Here is a 25,514-nt window from a genome sequence, read left to right on the forward strand (position 1 = left end):
CGTATCAAGATGGGGTTTTTTGCATTCACTTTCTAAAATTGTGTGGAAAAAATATTTTTCGGCCAAATTGCATTTGTGCAGTGCAAAATGCATACGAAAAAATGCATTTTGTTAAAAGTCGCTGAGAAATAATTCACAACTCGGTTAATAATGCCAGGGATGGACTCAAATCAGGGTCCTGGGGGTTTTCGAGGTCGTTGATCCCGAATATGACCTTCAAATTGGTCCATCGCCGACCTGGAGCTTAGTTTTGATGATGAACGTCATCTCCGAGGCTTCTCCTGAATTTCAATCTTAAATGCAACGAGACTTGACATCCGGAGGTTTTTCGGGTCGGTGATTCCTAATCTGGCGTCTGCGAGCACCCTCCGGACACCTGGTGCACCGGAACCTGGACATGGACGTCATCTCCGGGAGTTTTCCTGTAAAATTCGCGTAAACGAGCCGAAAATCGCATCAGGGTTTTTTTCGGGGCGCTCTTCTCGAAATCATCTTATAATATAACGCATGCACGACTGTGAGCCCCCAGATCGCGGCCCTCGAAAAACTATCTCGTTGATGATGAAAATGATATTTAGTAGAATATTTTCAAATTCAAGTTAATAGTTGATTAGATTAGGATAAAATTAGATTATATTTGAGTTAAATTAAATTGAAGTTAAGAGTAGGTTAGAAATGGCAATTGATTTGGAAATAAATGATTTTGATTTGTTTTTGAAACAACACTTGCATACATTGTGACATTACTTCAATTTATTCCCTCTATTTTCATCTTGCCTACTTTAAATGAGATCAACAATTCCAAACAAGTTATTGTAGTATTAACGGCAGTCTCAAATATATTGAAAATTCACTGTTTATTGATTTTTCTGGCGATGACTCCGATTTCAAGGTCTAGGTTCCGGTGCACCAGGTGTCCGGGGAGTGGTCGCCGACGCCAGGTTCGAGAAGAGCGCCCCGAAACATCCCCTGATGCGATTTTCGGCTCGTTTACGCGAATTTTACAGGAAAACTCCCGGAGATGACGTCCATGTCCAGTTTCCGGTGCAACAGGTGTCCGGGGGGTGGTCGCCGACGCCAGATTCGAGAAGAGCGCCCCCAAAAATCCCCTTATGCGATTTTCGGCTCGTTTACGCGAATTTGACTTCACTTCACTTCACAAATGCAATTTAACTGAAAAACATAATACAAAGTTGCTAAATTTTTTTCACATAATTTTAGAAACCGAATGAAAAAAAACTTATCTTGATACGACTTGATCGAAAAATTTCGGAGGTTCAGGGCTTTATTTCCTCGACTAATGGAGCGCCAGACACTATAAATGAAAAATATTTGCTGGATAACATTTTGCTTGTTTTAAAAATAATATTTATGGAGTTACAAAAAATAAAGGCGGGACGATTAAGTTAGGTTGTTAAGAAGAAAACACAATTTACTTTATTAAATATTTACTTTCTTTGCATTATTATTTTTCACCGTATTACACTATGTTACATTTCAATTACTAACATCTAACTATACAATACAGTGTTGATAGAGTGTGCTTCTATTTGTATGGCAGCGGTCTGTCCCTGGTTATTCTGTATGTGGACACTAACTTTCTTGCTACCACTAAAACCAGAACGGTAAATTAGTAATTTTAAAAGTATTGTTTTCAAAATATGGAAGTAAATAAAAAAATGAAAAATACTAACAAAAATGTTGCAGAATGAGACAAAATGCATTGTCAAAAATTTATTATTTAAATAACTCGAACATGGTTTGTCAGATTCAAATGAAATTCGACACTAGTCTTTAAATTATGTATCGCAATAATTTCATTAAAAATAGGTTTTTTTAAATTCACAGTGGTCCGTCACAAAAGGTAAATGAGGATACTAAAAATAGCACAGATCAAAGAGTGGCTACTATTCGTCGCTGTTCATTTCTACTTCTTACAAATATGGCCAAAATTTTCTCAGAATACAGTTCGAACCCTGTTCTTAGCACATAATATATTTTTTATATATTTTAAATTGCAACGTTTTAATAGTGAAAGTTTGTCTCTGATCTTCTTAATGAAATTCGACGCTTGCTCGGAATGTGAAGTTGGTAAAACCTTTTTAAACTCAATTTTTTTTTTAGTTTCTTGAGCCCAAGCCGCTCCAGTAATTTCTCAATTCTGAAATAAATTTTGCTGTAGGTGGTAATTAATTAATATTTCACTGGTCAGCATAGCCATTTTCACAACCAAATTCATTATGTACCTACATAATTCTTTCCATTATACAAAACTTTCCTGTAAATAAAGCCAATACCAGAAATACAAAAGCTATCTTTCCATTAACCCTTACTTTCCTGAATGAAAACACCATGAAAAACCAATAAAAAAATCAACTTATGCTATGAGGTGCAGTCAATAAAGTTTTTCAATCTAAAAATCGATTTTCGGTAAAATCAATGGTAAGCTATCGCTCAAGTAATGCTCCTCTCCTTTCCTGGCACTCCCTCTTAACTGAGATCTCCAAAACCATGTCTCTGTCAAGAAAGAATCTGTAAGCATTCTGCCGAAACTAACCAGTGCCCAAAAAGGTCGAAGATGCCGAGTGTCACTATTCTTGGACCACCCGCAACGAGAACGCGAGCGTCCACAAATGAAAACTTTGATAAATTGCATTATTTTCTCAATAAACAGTTTTATGTAGAAATGCCAGTAATTTTTTAATACTTTACTGATTCATTATACCAATTACTAATAAAAAAAAAATGTGTGACGAAATTCTTTAATGTCGTGTTATATGTTTAAGTCTGGGAAATAATAGATTTTAATACGTTATCAGTTATTTTTATTAGTTTAATTGTTGTAAGTATTAGCAAAGTTTTGAAACAACCCTCAGCACTTCTAATTGTCTGATTTTTGAAGTCTATCATCAAAGCACATAAAAATGTTTATTGTCAATATTCTCGAAGCAGTGCCGATTATATTGGTTACACGAAGAATGTCACCCTGCATTTGCGCATCTGGAAATGAAAAAAAAAATATTCTGCTATGGGAGTATTGAAATCGAATTGAAAAACCTGCCCCGTGTGTTATTTTGGTTTGATTAGCCATTTTCGAGCAATCTGAGAAAATGATATATTTTTTCTTAGTCATAGGCGTGTTCGTCGTAAACAAATAAATAAACAAGTAGGTATAAATAAAAATAAATAAATTTGTTTACTTTGTCAGCGAAAGGTCGTTTTTTACCCCTTGGTGCGTTCGACATTTTTAAAATATTAAAATACGTATACACGAAGCAAACGTGAAGGCAATAACTGCCCTTATTACCGGTTTCGTACGGTGCGCGAAAGGCCGACGCGACGGCTATGATCTTCCGACCGAGTCCCGAACTCTATTCATAGGTAAGTAATCCTGTGTCCTATTTCAGTTTGGTGCCAAATATTGGAACCAATTCGCATTTTTTTCAACTTTTATTGTCTGACACTTTTACGAACAACGTTAAAACATTAGGTATTTTAATTTAATTAATAATAATAATAATATTTATTTAATCCCCACTGACATAATTTTACAATGTATAGGACAAGTCAAAAATACATGTGCACAAACATACACTAAACTTACAAGAACAAAATTACAAATTATACAATAATAGCAACAATAGCATGGAGTGCAACAGTTACACCGTCAAAAGATCCTTATCTAAATAATATTCATCTAAGGTATAATAACATTTACTTAATAACAGATCCTTGACTTTGCGTTTAAAATGCAATACATGTAAATTTTTAAAACAATTAGGAAGATGATTATTACATCTTAATATCCGCATATGAAATAGATTGTTCGAATTTACGAGTTCTATGCCTCGGTAATACCAATAAATTGGGATTCCTTGTTGTGTAATGATGCAGAGATGAACTATGTAGATATTTGTTCAAATTTTCTTTGATGTATAAATAAAGAACGAAATATATAAATGCAGGGCAAACTCATAATTTTATTATTAATAAAAACCGGCCTGCAAGTGTACCTAGGAGAGAGATTGAAAATAATACTCATAATTTTTTTCTGCGATCTAAATAATCTAACAATGTCGGTGGCATAACCCCACAACACTACATTATATAAGTAAGCAGATTATAAACCAGGCTGTAATAAATAGTTAACAATGAAGTCACTGGCAGTGTAATAACGCATAGTATGACTGATTAAACTTTTTAATTAATAAGGATATATGATCCGACCATCTTAAATTGTCGTCAATCAATCCCAAAAATCTGGTGCATTTTTTTGAAGTTATCGAATTGTTACAAACAGTAAAATTTAATGGGGCTATCGGCGTTGTGTATGAGGAGTGGAAATAAATACATTCGGCTTTATCAATATTAACTATCAAGCCATTTTTGCATGCTTAAATTTAACGAACATTTTTCTATGTGAAAGATAATGGACAACCCACTCCAGGAAGATCCCCCGAAATCCCAAGTTGTACAGTTTGCTTTTAATAAATTTGATATTCAGACAATCAAAGGCACGTGATGATCAAAGAAAAGTCCCGCCACCTGTTTACCTACATCTAGCTGTAAATAAATGCCATCTAATAAATTGCATGCAGCCGACTGCGTCGACCTTCCAGCCCTAAAGCCATGTTGGCAATTACTTATAATTTTAAACTTATCCAAAAAATCTAAAATTCGATTATAAACAACTCTTTCAATGGTTTTTGATATCACACTTAAAATCGTAATCGGCCTGTAATTCGCTATGTTTTCAGCGTCAATCTTCTTATAAATAGGTAAAACAGTTCCAATGTTCAAGATAGATGGAAATTTACAGCAGCTAATCGATAAATTAATTATGTATGCAATATGTCTGGCTAAGACAGAACAGCCAGATTTTAGAATTCTCCCAGATATATTATCCAGACCTGTAGAATTTTTATTATTTAATTGTTTAATTGAGTTTTCAACTTCTTGCGGCTGAACAGGTGTAAAGAAAAAGGTTAAATGAAACATATTAGAAACCGTGTAAGCAGTGGGTCTAAAGTTGCCGTAAAACTAGGTTAGAGTCTTCTCAGTTGTATTTGCAAAGTAATTGCCAAAAGCAGAAGCCACTTTTTGTGAGTCGTGCTCCAAACTTCCTTCAATGTAGATCGATACGTTATGGAATGCTTTATTTCTCCCAATTTCTCTATTGACTATATTGCAAACGGTTTTTGTTTTGTTGTTAGATTTATCAATTAAGTTCTTAAAGAAATTACGTTTACTACTTTTTAGTAGTGCAGTGTACTTCTTTTTTGCATTTATATAAATAAGGTGCGACTCCATATCGCCGATCGCATTACAAAGCCAATATAAGTATTTAAGATTCATACCGGCCTGAATAATTACCCGAGTTATCCAACCAGATTTAATTTTATTGTGAGGTCTGGGCTTGTATTTTATTAAAGGGCAACACCTATCAAGAACAAAATCAAATATAATTTATGTAAATAATTTCTGTAATTAAGAATTGTAATGATATTTTATTAAAAATAAATGGGGATCCATACTTGCTAAATAATTTTGTAAGTGTAGTAACGCTTATATTTTGCAATATGTTTATATTCTTTTTGGTTTAATAGCCCCAAAACTCTTTACAAATTTTTAGGCATACTGAAAATAATTAATTTTCATCTAGGTAGGTATCCATAAAATTTTCATCTTTCAGTCGTCTTTCATACTTATTGTTAGTGCTAATACTCATCGCTGGCTCTAAATAAAGTATTACGAATAATACATCTTATCTGTTGCAAAATACTATTAAATCGTAGGGTTCTATTAATCCATTAGATTAGTTGCCAATCAACTTTGCGAGTTTGAAACGATCTGCTGTAATAAATTCAACTGGAGTAATCGATTTAGTAGTAATTTTATTGGAAATTTCAAGTGAGTTATGTGAAGGGCGCAGATTTAATACTGTTCCAAAAAAAAATATATATTTTTATGAAGCTTAGGAAGATGATGCGGACACATAAATATTTCAAATATTTGCAGAATATTTCGACAAAATCTATAACTCCGAGTTGTGTCGTACATATGATGCACAGATATGTAAATATGATAAATATCACCTAAAATATTCCTAAACGTTTTACATGCGATCTATTAAATTTCAATTTCAACATGTGTCAACCGCGTGGGTACACTTTTCCCTTTTTTTATTAATGCCGATAGCAGTACACAATGGTACTTGCTTGAAGTGTTGAATTGTGTTCATACATTCAGATAAATTAATTTTCTTTTATGTATAATGTTGTGATGTTTGTCTGAAAACATGGTTTCTAATATATATGCACCATCTACACGATAAGGTATACAGGGTAGGAAAGTACCGATGGTCTATCTAAAGTTACGTGAGAGCGATAAAGTAAGCCATAGAAATCCATGCGATAGAGAAGGATGGCTATAATGAAGACGTCTCTTAGTCAGCGCCCGTTTCGCCCTTCCACAAATAAGATCCACTTCTTATTTGTGGAAGTGCGAAATGGGCGTTGACTATTAGACGCCTTCATTATAGCCATCCTTGTCTATCACATGGATTTATGTGGCTTACTTTATCGCTCTCACGTAACATCTGATACACCATCGGTATTTTCCTACACTGTACGCCTGATGAATATATGTGTCCTGGCTAATCCACATGTGAAACGCTTTATCAGGAGCCGACTTACGAAGGCATTTTACACAATTTAAAAAACTTAACATGAACTTTAAATATAACATTCTCTGAAACCAATTAACCAATCTTAGAAACGATGAACATCCAGAAGATAAAGGTTGAGAGTATATTTAAAATGAAATGAGGTCGGTTTTTACGCAATTTCAAATTATTTGAAGGTTGAAGAAAAATCAATCAAACGTGAATTTATAATTGTTCTTCTTAAATAAAATTGTTCCAAAATGCTTTACATTTCATTCAATTTTCATATACTTTAAGTATATTTGGAAAACCATAATACACTTTCTAAAGTAAAACAGTTTTGTTTATGGTCATATTAATTGGTTTCTTCTGTTTTCTATTTCACTCAAAAAATTTCAATTTAGGGCTTTATTTACTAATTACTTATTACACAATTAATCTTCATAAAAATTCATTGGACGGTATTTATTCGTTATGTTTCTGCGTATTCTTCAGAAAACCAAGTTAACATTCTAATATGGATTTTTTAAATACTTTCTATTTTTTTGTTAACATAAACTATATGCTCAGTTTGAGAATTGTGAAAACGAATATTTGCAGTTAGCTAAAATCTTAACTTTTCCAGTATATTCATTTTCATTAAAAGAACGCAAGTTTACATTCAATGGCGTGGTATATAGCAAAAATGCCTATTATAAATAAGACATTGGTGTCAATTTTTATGTAACTAGTTTTAATTATGATATACAGGGTTCTTCACGGTAAGTGGCCTATTATACGTTTCAAAGGAACCAAAGACAATATGACTCTGAAATTTTGTTTACGGGGGTTATCAGATATGTTCTCTTCAATGAAAATAACGACATCAACGTAGCACTTCCGGTTATACCGGAAGTAACTGTCAACTTCGTTATTTTAAATGGAATACCCTATATATTATTGCATTATCGACAATATAAATAAAAAATAAGTCAAAAGTGTTAAAGCTTCCCTGTACCTTTGAAACGTCTAATAGACCACTTACCGTGGAGAACCCTGTATATTTTATTCCTTTTGCTTAACGTTTAACTCTGTTTATAGATACTAAAATATCTATATTCCAACATGCACCAGTGCAAATTCACCATTTTTTTAAAGCGCAACGTCAACAAAAAATGGAAGCCCCGTAAAAATATAGAAAAATTGAGAAGGGTCAATAGCTATTGTAATTCCTTTCCTTCATTCGTGTTTCAATTTTTTTAACTAAATATTTTGCAAAATAGAGTAGTTACAGGATAATATAATCAAAATTTATATATCTCATAACTTGAATCAGAAAGAGGCACTTAAAAGAATAATGACGTAAGGAAATTGATGTAATTTTCGCTACTGATCTATTGTTGTAATATCTTGTATTATATAAAGTGTATCAGATCACATACCATCAAACTCACCTATTATAAACAACTAACGCAATTAAATTGTCTGGTCTCAAGAAAGCCATTGCTCTCACATTATCCAAGTGCTCAACAGAGGTTTCCAGCCTAACGGAATCGGGAACCACAAACTTTGAGAAATGTCCCATAACGTAGAACATCGGCTGTTTGTAATACTCCTGCAAGGTTGCGTTGACCAGAATTGGAGAATCGACATAGTTGCCGATATAGGTAGGGCCACCTTCTTCATCCAGGACCATGTTCCAGTCCACCCAGCCAGCTGCTCCTTGCTCCAGATCCTAAACAAAAACGAAATTGTGAAACTTGTAGAAAACATTAAGCTAGCATATTCCCAAAAGTAAACGACACATGTGGAAGAGAGGGTATGTCTTTACTGTCGGAAGTCGACCAATAAAAAAGTTTTGCTAAGATAACACAGCGCCACAAAATAGAAAAAATGATTGGGTTGTATTCTGTAGTAATTTGACCCACTCAGTCTAGATCTAAAGTCAGAATTCTTAGATTGTTTCGTGTTTGAACCCCCAAGACACTCCTATATAGAAACAAATTTTCGAAATTTCATCCTGTTTTTAATAGTCAGAGATTGGAAAAACATTTGAATACATAATCTCATTGCACTATAATCCTATAACCACGTAGCTGGGTGTGCAAGGATGTATAATCACCAAAATCTGTGTCTGTAGTCTCGTGGTTCCTTAACCCGTGGCACGCAAGCTTCTGTAGACCTACGATATAGGGCATTTAGATTTTTGCTACTAAGTCAACCGGGGTTTGTTGTCTTCGAATCACTGAAAAAATACTACGCCACGAAATAAATGGAATGAGCCATAGATCAGACCAGTGTATCTTAGAGTATTTTTATCCGCTGAATACAAATTAATGTCAGAATTCGGGGATCGTTTCGTGTTTTAACCTGAACATTAAGATATTGAGTAGACAGTAACTTGTTATCTGAACGATTTTCTCACGATCATTCATAGTATAAATATGGAAATATTGTATTGGGGGATTGTGGACTTACAACAAGAACTACAAATTCAATTCCACAATGTCTTCAGAGTATCGTGGTTATACATTCACAGAAAGTATTATGGGGACATGATGTTATAGAGTTATGGGGTTATGGAAGCCCAACTCACAGTCATGTAGTTCTGACACTTCATTGCGGTACATTTTTCATCAACACTACAATTTATCTATCTATTATTTATTTTACAATTTAGGAATACCGCAGGTCAAAAACTCATAATTGTTTTTAACTAATTGGTAACAAATAATCATGGAATAGAAAACAGTGACCAAAAGTACCAAATGCGTAATAACATAGTTGAACAAATAAGGAAGAATAAAGTACTTACTGAACGTTAGAAAGAACCGAAACAAGAAAAATGGTAGGCATAATTTAAAAGTAACAAAAGACACAAGTTTAGGACAATTGATTAAGTTGTTAGTAACTTGAATAGAAATTCGAGGACTGCATAAAATCTGATTTCTGGAACATTATATGCATAAACTACGTATTCTAAAACTTATGTAAATAACGAGCAAACTTGTTTTGCCACTTTCTATTTAATTTTAAGTGCGTTGTAAGTGGAGTTTCAGGTAACACTTGAGAAAACTATTCTATTTAATTTTAAGTACGTTGTAAGTGGAGTTCCAGGTAACACTTGAGAAAACAATGTACCTACGAAAATTACGTACAAAAAGCATGACACCCCACAGGTGTTTGGGGAGTAATAACCTGGTAAAAACAGGAATTTAAATCGAAAAAATAATTTAATTTAAAAAGTAAAAATAAAAAGTGAAAAATGTATAAGACCTCCAACATTTTTAAATTTACCTAACTTTTTGATTACAAAAGAGAGGACTACGACAAAGCTGATAACTGAACCAGAGAGGCAAAAGTGCATGTAGTAATGACAAAAAACTCATTCTTGTATCTAAAAAGTCATTTAGACTTATAGCAAGAAAAGTATTTGATGCCATTGCATGGTAGTACAAAATAATTGCTCTTCCCAGAAAGAAAACCTAGCTAGTGTTCACAACAAAAATGTTCACAATCAAATAAAAATATATTAATTACAGTTCGAGACAAATAAATTTGTCGTATACAATGTGTATTTGTGGGCAAAGCTATATGAGACGCAAAATTATTTGTTTCGGAATGCACTCGTAACAAGAACATTGTTCAAGTTTGCTTTAATAAATAAACGATTAAAAATGTATTTTAACCACCAGTAGGTTCCTCTGGCAAATTTATTTTTGTTATAACAATAACCTACTGTTTCTGTATATTTAACATAGATATTTTACTGGAGTTAATCAATTTATGGCTAGAAGATATTTTCCTCAATAGCGAAGGTGAACGCAATTGGATATAATTATACAAGAACACTGCGTGAATATGAGAAATATAGGTACACCGTGTCCACCTAATGCGCGTAAGTCCAATATCTAGGTTAATAAAAGATATAACTTAATTTTTTTTTCTACAGCCTACTTTCCCGAGCTGCACAAAATGGAAATATATTTGCATATACAGAGTGTTCAGTTTTTCCTCGGCAGGTACCAACTTAATTTTCTTAAATGGAAAGCTATATTTTTTATGGCATTATCGAATTCTACGTGAAAAATTAACGGGAAGTTGTGTTTGATCCCTATTAAAATATTAATAGTTTTCGAGATAATCGACTTTTCTTTTTTTTTTTCTTATGTTTCGTCACTTCTAGTAGTTGACATAATTATGATTGTATGACAGCTAGAAATTATTTTTTTTTTCAGGAACTGTAGAGTGAAGATGGCTCTTTCAAAAAACGTATGACCTGCGGTATACAGGGGGCAAAAAAAATCGTGCCAAACCTAATAATTTAAAATTTGAAAAATCTCGACTTTTTCAAATAGAACATCCTATGTTTTATGATTTCATTAGATGCCTTTCTGTAGACCCTACAATTTTTTAATAGCTTTGCCTATACCTAAGTTGCGTAGTTTTTGCAAAAAAAACCATTTTTATGTAAAATACCGGATCTCGAAAACTATCAATATTTTAATAAGGACCCGCTCTTAGAACACCAAGATCCGCCCTTATGTTTGTTTCGATTGACTTCTGGCGAAGCACTTACAGAGTGACCACTGAAGATGCCGACAGTGAAGAACGTCGAAACATTTAGATTAGACAAAATAAGGACTGAACTGAAAATCATGGTGGGCCTAGCGGTTATAACAGTGGGTCCGACCTTACAAATTCCAGCCCTAGAAAACAAGGGCAGGTTAAAATTTCCTTATGTAAGACTAAGTAAATGGAAAGTAATCGAGTAGTCCATTTGAACTAAGATCGTTGATGACAATGAAAGCCATAATTATGCGTTAGGTAATTATTAATCAATTATGTACCTGTCCCTAACAAATACTACTAACCCGCATACCGGAGATTTTGCTTATGAAGGAAAAGACAGTCAATATTAAGGTGACTCTGATACGAATCGTTATTATACAGGGTAGGAAAGTACCGATGGTCTATCTGAAGTTACGTGAGAGCGATAAAGTAAGCCATAGAAATCAATGCGATAGAGAAGGATGGCTATAATGAAGGCTTCTGAAACCGCCCGTTTCGCCCTTCCACAAATAAGATCCACTTCTTATTTGTGGAAGGGCGAAATGGGCGTTGACTATTAGACGCCTTCATTAAAGCCATCCTTGTCTATCACATGGATTTCTATGGCTTACTTTATCGCTCTCACGTAACTTCTGATAGACTATCTAGACTTTCCTACACTGTATTTACCTACTTATTAAATTTTATTGTCCTTTATACAAACAAATAAAAGCTATTAAATATTTAAAACAATATAATGGAATGTCTCTTATGGGACACTTATATGTGTCCTGAACCACAATAAAAATCGTGATAAGTACTGAAAACAAATGTCAAAATTGAATGGTTTAGTTTGATCTCAAACAAAAACGCTACGCTTGTGTACAGAGTGAGTCTCATTACAAATAAACAACATATATACGCGAAAAGGACACATAATTTACCTTTCTATATACGTTTATCAATTAGTTCCAGTAGTTGTTACATAAATTAAGTATGCTCCAATATATTCAGTATACATGTAAGTAATATAGATTCTAGGGGTCAAACTAAGACGATATGTTGCTTCATTTGGCCGCTAGAGGACACCAAAGAGACAGAAACAGAAAAACATTACCCGTCTGTAAGCGTTTCAACTTCAATTCTTGTTTTTGTTGTAAATGGGATTAAACAAAGGAATTTTCAACCATCTTTTTTTCACCTCAAAATGTCAATTTGTTTTTAGTTACTTACGTCCAAAATATCTTTAATATACTTTTCCCCTCTGGACCAGCTACCTTTCTTTACAGATTTGTCCAAGCCCAACCCTGCTAGATATCCTGTGAAGAAAACATACAATTTTTATATGTCAAGTTTTTCCTAAATTATACAATCTATTTAAAATATTTAATAAAGGCATTGCTGTATAAAAACATTTTAATTACCATTGCATGCTTCTGATGATATAAAGAACCAATCATCTTTATCAATGTTCAAAATCTGCAAACTAGAAGCTGGTACCAATAAATTTGCATACCAATGAACTGCAGCTCCGTCAGCATAACTCATTGTTTTTTCATTGTCTAGCAACTGAAATGAGATACACTTTCATTAGTAATAATTAAAGTCAACAATTTGTTTATATACTCTCAACAAAGTTTAACAATACACTTATAGTACCAGATATGAAAAAATTTAAATTTCTAAATGACCAGTGAGTTCTTAGTTCTTTTTCGGTCGATAGCCGCACGGTTTAAGGCGTCAGTATTTAAATGTGCAAATTTCTGCCCGAGTTCGATTCCCGCGGCCGGTAGACCGTAGATTAGCTATGCTTGTACGGAGGATTGACACCGGTTGGCATTTAACCACCCCCCTAATTAATGAGGTTTTCCAGGTTTCCCTCATTCCTGCACTGAATGGTGGTTAGGGCCTACTAACATAAGTCGTTCCTGGGTGCAAATGCGGCCTGCTTAATAATAATACGCCGCCTCCTCTCCCGCACAAGTCTACGACTTATGGGCTAATTCTCGTGGTTAGAATGAGTAGTAGAGATATTATTATTATTATTTTTCTTGGTACACTCTGTATAATAATAATTTCTGTTTCAGCTTTGTTGCAAGGAAATTTGAAAGTATGATAAAATTGGCCCTAAATCCAAGCCGTCTAGATTTTATTTGGATCGTTTCGGTCAGAAAGCAATTTTGAGTCACTGAATGGTATATATCTGCTTGGTAAATCCTACTTGAAGCTACCTTTATGAAAAACGAAAAGCTGTAAATCCCACATGTGCGTAGAAACTATTTTTGGCATCACTGTAATAGAGAAAAGTCAGCAAAGCTTTTAGACATTTAAGAATTCACGAAAAAGGTATAGCTAATAGATGCCTTTATTATCTAGACATTTGTTTAATCTGAGCAAAAATTGTGCTATAATAAAGAAAAGTATATATTTGAAAGTCAGAGAATATTTATTAGAAACCTGGGGCGTTATATTTATTAAATTATCTTTTTGACATACAGATTATCAAGGTTTTGAAAAAAAATATTATAAAGTATCTAAAAGTCTTTTAAGCAAATGAAAGTATAATATGTATAGAGATTTTGTGTACACAATGGAGTTTAACATAAAAAAATTCAACACAGACCGGTGACGTAGATATGAAATATTAGGTCACTGGAAAAAAATATATGTTTTTGTGTTATTTTTGAAATGTAAATCTTATTTTGATCTCTTATCGGATTGGTACAAATTAACAATTTTTAACGATGATGCCCTTAGATAGATATAGAATTATCTACATGGTGTTTAAAGTATCGTCCTTGTGCCTCAATATAGGTACTTTGCGAATTAGAATATTACAGAAAATTTGCTTCTTTTTTTACCAATGATGCCACGATTTTTTAAAAATATCTTGCACCTCAAATTTGGGAGTTGCAAACGCAATTTTTTTTAATTTTTAGTTTTAACACATTTTGTGTTGCATCCCATAATTTAAATAAATTCTACGTTATACAAAAATTAATTTGCACATTTCTAATTATACTATTATATGAAATTTCTGTTCTTAATTATTATTGTCTCCTGCTATGGTTAGTGCTGAAAGACACTTTGCCAACTTTTTTTTTAATTTTTGCGAATTTGCATAAGAAAAGGTAATTGTTTGTGCACATTTCTTAAACAGCTAATAAGTAGGTTTAGGACATACTTTTTTCAGTATTTTTGTCTTGTACATTAACTAAATATAAATCTTACCAATAATAGAACAGGTAACGTGATCCTGTTATCGTCATGTAGCATAATTTTTAAATCGCTGAATGCTGAATTTCTTATAGTTGGTCCCAAATTCTCACCTATCCATTCATTCTGAAAATAAAAATGAGGACGTAGGTAATTACAGATTTAAAAATTATATGGGACTGTGAAACAAATGACGGTTTACTTAGTGGGTAGGCTTTTATAATTTGTCAAATACATTACATACAAAAATCAGTTCAATATAATCAAAAATTCTGTGTAATTACTAAAAATTAAGTCGGTATCTTAATTACCTATCATTATAACTATAACAATATAACACGCAAGTATAATTATGAATAATTACATAGATGTAGACGCATAGACAATAATTGTCTGTAAACAATAGTTATTGTTAATATGAATGATATCAATCATCTACAGTTTGTTCCATGGCTAAAGTTCATACATTTCTGAAGAAATCACAACTTGATGACTTGCTGAACACGTTTTTTTAGTATCTTCTAAACAGTACCAAATTTAGTATACGTTTTTGAACACTAGTATTAGAAAGCCAGAGAAATCACTTCACTTTGATAAAAGGAAATGAATGAATCATGGTAATTAAACAAATTACTACTCCTCAAAAATTTTGATAATGGGCAAATTAAATTTAAAAATATACTTTGTCATATCGTAGTAAGTACAAAAATAACACATCAAAGGAAAGCCGAAGGAATGAAGAAAACTATAACTTTTAGCGTATTGCGGACACATAGAAATAGTAAATAGAAAATAAATTTATAAAAGGCAGACCATTTATTATGTTATTATACCGGAAATTTCGTTAAAAACACCTCAACCGTTAGTAAAAGAGAAATTGACGTTAATTGCTCTAAAGATACTACAAACTGACAATATACATTTTTTAAGGCACTGCTTTATTGACAGGCGATTGAATTCTGTCTTATTTTAATTGATGATACAAACGAGGTCTGTTCAGATAATAACCTAAATTTTTTAATTAAGTGCTAATGGAGATATTTAGTGATGTGCAGTTGGCAGCATTACGTTGCGCATGACCTTCTCTGTAACCACATCTTTTTGGTCTGTTGATATTGACAATTTTTGAAAGGTGAAATTTTCTAAAACAACGATGCAGTGTAAAATTTTGTGTAACTAGTTAAAACTTTCACGGAAACGTTTCAACTTTTGAAGTAGATGCTCTGGGTCGTACACAATGTTACGAATGATTTTCATGATTTAAAAGTGGTCGTCGGTCATTTGAAGATGAGCCTCGACCAGGAAGATATTCGATTTTAGCTGATGAGTCTCACGTTCAGAAAGTCAAAGATCTGGTGCATTCAAACCGCCGATTAACTGTCAGAGGAATTGCAAAAGGGATTAGCATTTGAATTGGGCCATCTGATGAAAATTTGACGAAAAATGGTGCATACATCGAGTTGCAGCAAAATTTGTTCCTCGTTTGATGACCGAACAATAGAAAGAAAATCGTTGAACGATCTAGTAACGACGAAACGTTAATTCAGGGATCATAACGGAAGACGAAAGTTGAATTTACGGCTACGACATCGAGACAAAAGTTCAATCATCACAATGAGGCAAAGGACCTCCACGCCCCAAGAATGCACGTCAATCTCGATCCCATGCTAAACTGATGCTCACTGTTTTTTTTTTTGGAATGTAATGGAATTATGAGTTTTGAATTCTTGCCTCAAGGATCTTTGTCAATTTGTTTGTTTTGTGCCAAAAATGATAACACTGTCCTCCTTCACCCTCCTTACTCGCCTCACCTAGCACCTAGCGATTTTTCTTTATTTCCGAAATTAAAATTAGTGGTAAAACAACGCCTTTTTTAGACTAGTGACGACATCAAAGCAAAATCGTCATACACTTTACAAGCCATTTCAAATGAAGATATCCTGGACTGTCTTGCGAAATTGAAACACCGCTGAGAAAAGCAATAGGAGCTGGAAAAAGTGTTTGAATAGGGGAGCACAGCATTTTGAAGACAGGGAGACAGGGACCAATAATATATAAAATTAATAATTCAGTTTTAAAAAAAAGGTCGGTTATTTTCTGAACAGATCTTGTACTTAATCGCTTAATTTCATAGAAATTTCAAACAAATCGTCATATAGATAAATCTCATTTAAGATTATAAACATTATTATTACGTAACAATTACGTGCCGATAATATAAGTATTTCTGCTTATAACTTTTATTATTTTATTTTATTTTATTTTATTTTATTTTATTTTATTTTTTCGTGCAAAATTATATTGTTTGTCAGCTCCCATTCTATAATATGGGTGACAATAATGTGTAGCTTAAATGGCATTTATCTCTATGATTATTTTGTGCTTTCATAACACATTTGCTATTTATTTATTTTTATTGCAAAACTGTTATCTGACAACATTAGTTAATAATTTTTTAATTTATAATCTGATTAGGCTGCAGGACTTTATTTCCTCTCCATTGGGTTTGTACCAAATTTCATGAAAAAATATTCAACTTTAATTGCAAAATTAAATGTGTTTTATCGGCATAACGCCACCTATGTTGCCTGACATTTTAAAACTATTTCATTTTTAATATTCTGCTTTCACAAGATTTGGAGGTTCAAGAAAATTATTATGCAAGAAAATTAATAAATAATATTTCTAAAAAAAATCTGTTTCGTTGAAATTTCTATAATGAAAGTCGTCATAGCTTAGTGATCATTAAAGATTTTTTATAGTAATATAAAGTAATCTTACAAACTAGACTAAGGATTTGCGTTACCGGAAAGGAGCAGCATAATTCTCCATTAAACAGCAACAATCAATATGGATATGGAAGTATTTTAATATTTTCATAATACTAATATTGGGAATTATGGAATTATTATTAATATTATAATAATATTCTTCCATAGTAAGCACTTACCATTTGCGAGGGCAACCAACCCATGGAATTAATTTTCGAAAAGAATTTTGGAAGGTATCCATCAATAGGCTCATTCTGCGTCGTCATACCCCAGAAAGAGATGTTCTGCTTATCGTACTCTTCGAAAAACCTCAAAATGTAATCGGCCCAAAGTTGATAGTATTCATCCTTGAGACTACCTATGCCAGACCAATCGTTGTTCGTTTTCATCCAAGTTGGCGCTGTCCAGGCAGAGGCAAATAGTTTAATATTGTTGTTTCTCAAGGCCTTTGCTTGTAGAATAAAAGGTATCTAGAATAAAATGTAGAGGTTAGTGTATGTCAAACAACAACAAAATATTCCACATTGAATTTATATTTGTCATATTCGACATTAATATATATCTATACTATAACTAACGCGCAGTGAAACTGGATTTAATGTTGCGATTTAATTTAAATTTTGTACAAAACTAAAATCAATTGCAAGCACAAGATCAAAATTATATTAATACAGATCTGTACTAATAACCAATGCGTAGTAAAATTGGTTTTGATGTTGCGATATAATTCATATGCGCAGTGAAATAGGTATTGATGTCGCGATTTAATTTATATTTTGCAGAAAGCTAAAATCAATTGCAAGCATGACAAGATGAAAATTAAATCGATAATTGTCTTGGGACTGGGTCTGTATAATATCCAAAACTACCATTGAAATGTTCTTATTTTAAACATTTAACTGAAATTTCAAAAAGTAAAGAAACTACTAAATGTTCTTGTCGTAATTGTAACTGTTGAATGTAAATAATGTATTATTAATAGCAATTGTGAGTTACCTTGTATATATATTTTTATGATAAGATTGCTTGATTAGTTTTTGTACAATTGTTATTGCTATAAAAACGACCGCGCTCGACACCAGGCAGTCAGTCAGTTAGTAAAAAATTGTAAGAATTAGCCCAGTTATTAAACAATTAAAGTTAGCTATCGTGTCTTAATTTTCCTACAATAAGTAAAGTATTCAACGGTAACCAAATGGATTTTAGGACATCTTGACGAGCATCTCGAAAAACTGCAATAATTAGGTAAAATCTACATCCTTTCTAGTCCTCACCGATTTTATAACCAATTGATAGTCGAACACTTTAATATTACATAGAAGTAATTATTGCGGCATCTGAACATCTCATCTTACGAAAAAATCGTAATCGTCTTTCACACAATCAAAGCAAATAACAGTTTATTAATTTGTTTTGATGAGACTGGTTCTGACTACATCAAATCGATTATCTAATCGATATATGTAAGTATCTGTTCTATTGTTGTTCTTCCAGCTTACAATACTGCAAACATAGAGCATGTGGATAACATAGAGTTATCAAAACAGTGTCAGATCTTCTGGAACTGTTTTAAAAAAGTTTGTTAGTTTCTGAATCTATCTAATAGGTGGCATATGCATTGACATTTGAAATATGATCATGAATAAATTGAGGTAAAAACTGAAATATAATTCGCAGTATTTCTATCGCTTCTAATTTCACTGTAAACAAACAATTTTCGGACTCGAAATTTGCATTTTATCTACCGGTTTTTTATATATATATACAGGGTGTTTGCATTCCTTGAAAATTGTGATAGAGGGCACAAAAATGAGCAACTTTTATTAAGCAGCTGATGGTCTAAATACTTCTGTTTTCGAGAAAATTATGAAAATTAACCATAAATATAAGCCGACCCTGTGCATCTTGTGCACGTGCGCTGTGTGTTGCTAAACCGGTGTACAAAATGTTCTCTGATTAAGAACTAGCAGATGTGGTGTTAATGTCCGGAGAATATTAGTACAATTTAAATGAGACTTCGTTTGTAAGCGGTCCGTTACCGCAACAGACGACAATATAATACTGCAAAAAGTTATCGGATGCTGGAAATGTCCATCTGACACAGGAAGACCGAAACGTGTTTTTGATAACGAAGAAAACCTCATAAACCTCTTTGAGGAAGATCCAAGGCGCAGTACTCGCGACATTGGTCAAGAAGTGGATGTATCTAACAGTACCGGGCGGCGTGTACTTCGGGAACAATTATTACACCCCTATCATGTACAAAGGGTTCAGGAATTAAATAACAATAATTTTCATACCCTTGCGAAATTTTGCCAGAGGTTTCGACATCAAATAGCACAAGATCCGGATTTTGCAAACACGATGCTTTTACGAATGATTTTACCAAAGACCTCATACTAAACATTCACTGTTGGTGTGTGCAAATCCTCACGTTGCACAGAGATTGCAATTGCAGCAACAGTTTTTAATGAATGTGTGGTGTGGTGTTTTTGGTGACAGAATTTTGAGCGTCGTTTGGAAGCATGTTTATTAGCACATCGAAACGACTTTGATCAGTTGTTGTAGAGCATATCGTCTACGGGTAAGTAATTTGTTTAATCGTTTATTTTTTTGTGTTAGTTTTAAACGTGATTTGAATAAATTTCAGCATTTAAACAAAATTTAAACCGTCAAAACCGCCATAAGCGCTTCCGCATTGCGGCGCGCGGCAGCTTCGATATCAAAGCTACAGCTGACTGCAGCACCAGGAACGGCCTTAAATTTGTTTAAACCTTCATCTGAATTTTTTTTTTCAATTTAACAAGTAATGTTTTAGACCATCAGTTGTTTAATAAAAGTTGCTTATTTTCGTGCCCTCTATCACTCTTTTCAAGGAAAGCAATTATTTTTCCAAAAATTTATTTTCAAATTACTCTGAGGGTTGTTTGCGGTATGCGAAATAAAAACCACTCTAATTGCACAAAAAATCGCATACTTTCACTAAACGGAGGATTGAAGAATCACGTCGGTTGAAAGATCACGTCGGTTGAAAGATCACGTCGGTTGAAAGATCACGTTCGTTGAAAAATCACGTCGGTTGAAAGATCACGTCGGATGAAAAATCACGTTGGATGAAAAATCATGTCGAATCACCACCACTTGAGGGTCGCTTTCGGTGTACAGCAAAATATAACTCTCTCTCTCTCTCAACGGTAAATAAAAATATTTTTATTGAAAACAAAGTTAGTGAAAAAGAATAAGTGTTGTCGGGGCGAGCGTTCGCTGGAGAGCCTCTTGATGTGCAGTCACTCGCAAGTATAAGTATCTGATCCTTGGCGCCAATCTGCCGTAGTACTCTTCCGGGAACCATATCCCGCGTCGCACATTGTTTCTTGTCGCTTACAACGATTAGGGCGTCCGGCGTCAGGCTGGCGCTCTTGACGTAATACCTAAAAATGGGTCACTCGCAGACATGTGTACCCACAACTCCATAAAGTATTTCTACTTTCCTAAATGCGTGTCTGTCTATTTTTTTATTATGCAATGGCTGCGTGCAGTTGTTTACTTCGTTGGAATATGCAAATGTAACCCCAATGTAGTTAGAACTTCACGATAGCAGTGTTTATAAAACCGTAGTTAGACAATTGACCTAAATTCTGGACCTTGTCTCCTGGATGGCAGGGACATATGCCAGATACTTTCTAAACTAGGTGTTATTAGGCTGTGACCCTTGTCGTTATTTTTGTATGTACAACAATTCTTGTACGACATCCGCCGCTGTGTTACAAGAGCTAAGTTAAGGGAAAAAAGAGTTTGCTTTTAATACAAATTTGGGTCATACGATAACTCATTTAAAAGATGTCTATTTAATCATTTCAATAAGTTTAGGTATTAGAATTTTATGTGTTGCCAAAGAAAAAATTCCATATTTTCTGTATTTCCATTTTGTACCCTTATTTGTATTAAAAAAATACACAAATGACGTCATCATTGTCACACAGATGACGTGATATGTTAAACAAATATCTCGCAGAACGCCCTTACTAAATAAAAACTGACTTGTTTTAGAATTTTTGTCAAAAATCTCCGATTTGCGTAATAATGAATTTATTACTTTCATTTGCGCCATACTGTATAATATTCAAATCAATGATTTAAATTGTAGCCATCGTGTAAACTTTCAGACCTCATAGAATTAAGCTGCAAATGGGTAAGCGACTTCTGATTTATTTGTAGCATACCCTTTGGATTTAGTTTCTGCATTGTTATTCAAATATACATAGTTCTCCTTAAAGGCAGAATTTCGATTCGTACTTCGAAATACAATTTTGACGACGGCTACAATTTCCCTTCCGCTTGTAACTGAATAATAGCAGAATAAGTTGTTCTTATGTACAGATTAGTCTTGAACAGCTTCCAGATATTTTCATGATGGGGCATACGTACAAAATATGAAGGAACCTTTTTATAAAATCTGTTAATAAAGGTACCAAAGATATTTTAAATGTTTTTCGAGATATGTATTTTATTAATAATTGAAATAATTGAAAGATTTAGTTAGTAGTTAATTAATTGAAAAATATTAACTCCAAAATATCGAGGAAAAAGATACATTATGAAAATTATACCAGAAATGTGTCATCTGCAATAATAACATAGAAATCAATATTTACGTCGCAAATCAACGAATACCTTATAAATTAGTGTCCAATATTTAACTTAAAAACATAAATATGATATCTTGAACGACTTTTAAGATATCGACAAAAATAGTTATATCTACTATGCCCCTTTAAAGGGATGTATCTGCCTCACTATTTCGAAAAATATAAATCCGAAAATATCCAGAAACATTTTAGAACGACCATGTTTATTAATAAATTGAAACTGAATAAAGCTATATATTAATTTTCTCATACCACTTTAGTCAACTTTATTTAATAATATCTTCTTATTATTAATTTAGATACAGGTGCGCGAAGTCTGATTAAAGTTCAAACGATTGAAAAATGATAACAAGGAAATATGTACCTAAGTACGTTGTTACAAGTGATAAGAATTGTGCACTGAAATTTACAGTACTTCGAACTGATCACTAATTTAGATTTTCTCTTAATCAGTGAATCAGATAAATTTTTTAAATCAGGCACGCAACTCCGTTATCGTAATTATATATCTCCTTTGCCTGCCTGTTAGGCCTCTGAGGCTGTTAAAAAAAAAGTGTAAAAAATTTTAAATCTAAAAAATGTGAAAAAACTTTTAATGTTGTTGGTCCGGAGAAGCTTGGTTTCTTGGATACAAGGTTTAGGTAAAAAAACATATGCTTTTGTTTCTGCAAGGATTCACCAAAGCAATTCAACTTGTTACGGGGTGTTATCTAATAATAATATTGATCTCTTCTAAATTAGGACTTTTAGCATATTCTCGCAATCTCGTAAAACCCATATATAGAATGTTAATTTTGTGTCACAGTGTTGTAGGGGTGCCACAGTTGTTCGTTAAATGATCTCCAAACAAGAGGGTGATGTTCCTCATTTTCTCCAAAATTGACTCTTCTACCTCAATTGTGGAAACAAATTTACCTAGATCTATTTTCTTATTTTTTGGTCTCGATTAGGAAATATAATAAAATACATTGTTATATTTTGTCAACGTTTTGTTGTTTTTATTACGATGTCAATGAAATGTAGTAGGTAGTGTTTTTATTTTATTATATTTGATGACCTAATCCTAAAAAAAGATGGAAAAAGTAACAATCGAATGACACCTGCAATTGTTTAAACAGATTCAAATCTTCCAAAGTTGATGTAGTTTTTTAATAATTTTTGCATTGCTGATGAATACTCGAGTAGAAGAAACCAGACGAATTAGGTAAACCTCTACATACAGGATGGCCATGGCAATTAAAACAGTACACCTGAAATATTTTAGATGGAACAGTTTTTCCGGAAAACCCTGAAATATGTAGATTTTGCTTTACAGACATGCTGAATTTTTTTTGTTCTGCCTTAAAATTAATGTTCAAATTACGACCCATTTACTTCCATACAATAATAAAATCTTTGTTCAACCTTTTCCCGGATATTTTGTAGCATTTCAGAGATTATTTCATCACATGCTACCACTGCGAAGATCTTCTAAAGAGGTAGGTTTTGTTTTATAAATAACACTTTTTAAATGACCCCATAAGAAAAAGTCCAATGGTTTAAATCAGGCGATCTTGGGAGCCATTCAATGAAACCCCTTATACCAATCCAGTGTTCGGGAAAACGTTGATTCAAAAAGTCACGTACATCAGCTGCGTAGTGTGGCGGAGCGCCATCCTATTGAAAAAATACATCATTATCTGGGATCTGATCGTCATTTTCAATATTTCGAAAATGATAATTTGAATCCTTTGCTTTAAAATAGCGAATAATAACAAGTCAATGGATTTCACTACCTAGAAAATTCTGATTGATATAAAATTAGAACAAAAATACATGTAAAATTCTAATAAAACCTATGACCTTATCAAGACTTTGATGATAAACCTCATTTTTTAAAATTTAAAATAATAACCCGGGAAGTTTTTTAATTACTATTTGAAGCCTTTTTTTCGATTTATTTCACTGACACTTCCAACAGTTTTTTTACATTAATTTTCAGGCAGAACAAAAAAATTTCGGCTTGTTTGTAAAGAGAATTGAAATACCTTTAAAATGATGTGCCAACTTAACCCGTTGTGCTATTTAAGATTTTTTAAGGGGTTGCCACCCCGTTTAGAGGAAGGACCTTGCATCCTTGAATTTATGATTAAAAGATGTCCCCCTTCGACCTGTTTCGGGGTTTTCCGGAAAAACCTGTTGCAATTAAACTATTTCAGGTGGACTGGTTTTATTGGGCCACCCTGTATAAACGACGTGCTTCATGCCTATTATTGGCACGTCAATACATAAAATGCATGTGTGTCATTTTTGCTCTGGTTACACGTATCATTAAAAAACTTTACAACACAATAAAACAAAGTACTTTATTAGTAACAATAATAATTAATCTGTTTGAGCTTTCTCCTTAGGCAGTACAAGAATGAAAGTAGTTATATTCATAAATTCAAGATCAACATACTTTTTTACATGAACACAAGGAAATAACTTGTATTTTTGTAAAATTTGTAGGAAATATTAATAATAAATATATTTATTAAAACAAGTAAATCAAAAATGTTGCCATGCCACCAAGAAGGGTTTTATTTTTTTGCAGTTTTCTCAAAAACGGTGCATCCCATCGAAAAGGTGCAAAAGTACCTTTTCTAATTTACCCTTCCCTTTCAGAAATTGATATCCGGTTCTGAATTATCTTAAGAAAAAATATTTCTGTTTTTGAAATTTTGATTTATTCTTGGTTTATATTCAACTGAAGCACCTTATAACATCGCAGTATTTTTGTCACTATGTGTGCTTGCTCATCATATCTAAGTAATATTCAATAGAATAATAATTTACCTTATAATCTAAATCATCCTGCTGAAGCGCAAAATGCTCCAAAGTAACGTCCCCCTCAACATCATCATAAGAATATCCTCTTGTTGAAAAGTCAGTTCCACCAATGGGAACCCTGCACAAACTATACTCGATACCGCTGCTACCAAAATAGCTTTCGATTAAATTATTTTGAGCCTCTGCTGGTAGTAATTTTATGTTGATACCTGCAGAGTCCGTGAAAGCCCCACCAAATCCGATGATACTTTGATATTTTGTATCTTGATCAACAGTGATGGAGCTTTCTTCTCCATCAGTATTTTCGACAAAAGATCCGGTGGTACTGTAGAATCCTAATTTGGCCTTGCTAGTAGAATACACCTGATATTTTCCAGTAGACACATCCAAATCTGGAACGGTGTCACAGTATTTTGCGTTGCAGACGCAGACACTTCCATCGTCTGTTTCCCTAATATTACAGCTTTGACTGAGAACTGACGTTACAAGTATGAACAGTATTAACAATGGAACCACCATTTTCGTTACTGATTGGTACGTTCCACAAGCACACACTGGCAAAGCCTAGTAGACACTGTCTTCATACAACTTTTATCAAGTTTTAAATGTAAATTATTTCGTCTTATCGGTAACCAAGCACTTATGCTGAATGAGGCAAAATAACTAACGATTAATTGTTGTAATCAAGGATAGATAAAGCAGAAATTTTTTTAGTATCGAACCTAAGTATATAAAAATAAAGGAAAACGGTGAGACACCAGAATAAAAAAACAAACAAATTAAGATAATAGAGTATTACTCACGTCCGTCAACCTAACTGAGGTATTTTCTTTCACTTTCAACACCGTTAATAATAAGTAAGCAAATAACAGG

General features: G+C 33.0%; 1 protein-coding gene across 1 annotated transcript; it reads right to left on the reverse strand.

The window, feature by feature from the left end:
• Positions 1-1,431: 1,431 nt before the first annotated feature.
• On the reverse strand, positions 1,432-25,224 carry LOC108905001 (putative glucosylceramidase 3). Its single transcript, XM_018707756.1, has 7 exons — positions 24,648-25,224; positions 17,361-17,651; positions 14,426-14,536; positions 12,619-12,763; positions 12,428-12,513; positions 8,098-8,378; positions 1,432-1,611 (listed from the first exon to the last, which is right to left on the reverse strand). The coding sequence occupies exons 1-7, from the start codon at positions 25,158-25,160 to the stop codon at positions 1,512-1,514; spliced, it is 1,527 nt and encodes a 508-aa protein (XP_018563272.1). The 5' UTR covers positions 25,161-25,224; the 3' UTR covers positions 1,432-1,511.
• Between the last annotated feature and the right edge of the window lie 290 nt (positions 25,225-25,514).

Source organism: Anoplophora glabripennis, unplaced genomic scaffold (genome assembly GCF_000390285.2).
Source record: "Anoplophora glabripennis isolate ALB-LARVAE unplaced genomic scaffold, Agla_2.0 scaffold8, whole genome shotgun sequence".
Taxonomy (NCBI): domain Eukaryota; kingdom Metazoa; phylum Arthropoda; class Insecta; order Coleoptera; family Cerambycidae; genus Anoplophora; species Anoplophora glabripennis.

Excerpts from the sequence above, each read along its gene's own strand:
- LOC108905001 (XM_018707756.1), bottom strand. The coding sequence starts at position 25,160 with ATGGTGGTTCCATTGTTAATACTGTTCATACTTGTAACGTCAGTTCTC. Across the intron at positions 14,537-17,360 it reads GTTGGTTGCCCTCGCAAATG|AATGAATGGATAGGTGAGAA; the intron begins GTAAGTGCTTAC and ends TTTTATTTTCAG. Across the intron at positions 12,514-12,618 it reads ATCATCAGAAGCATGCAATG|GATATCTAGCAGGGTTGGGC; the intron begins GTAATTAAAATG and ends TTTTCTTCACAG.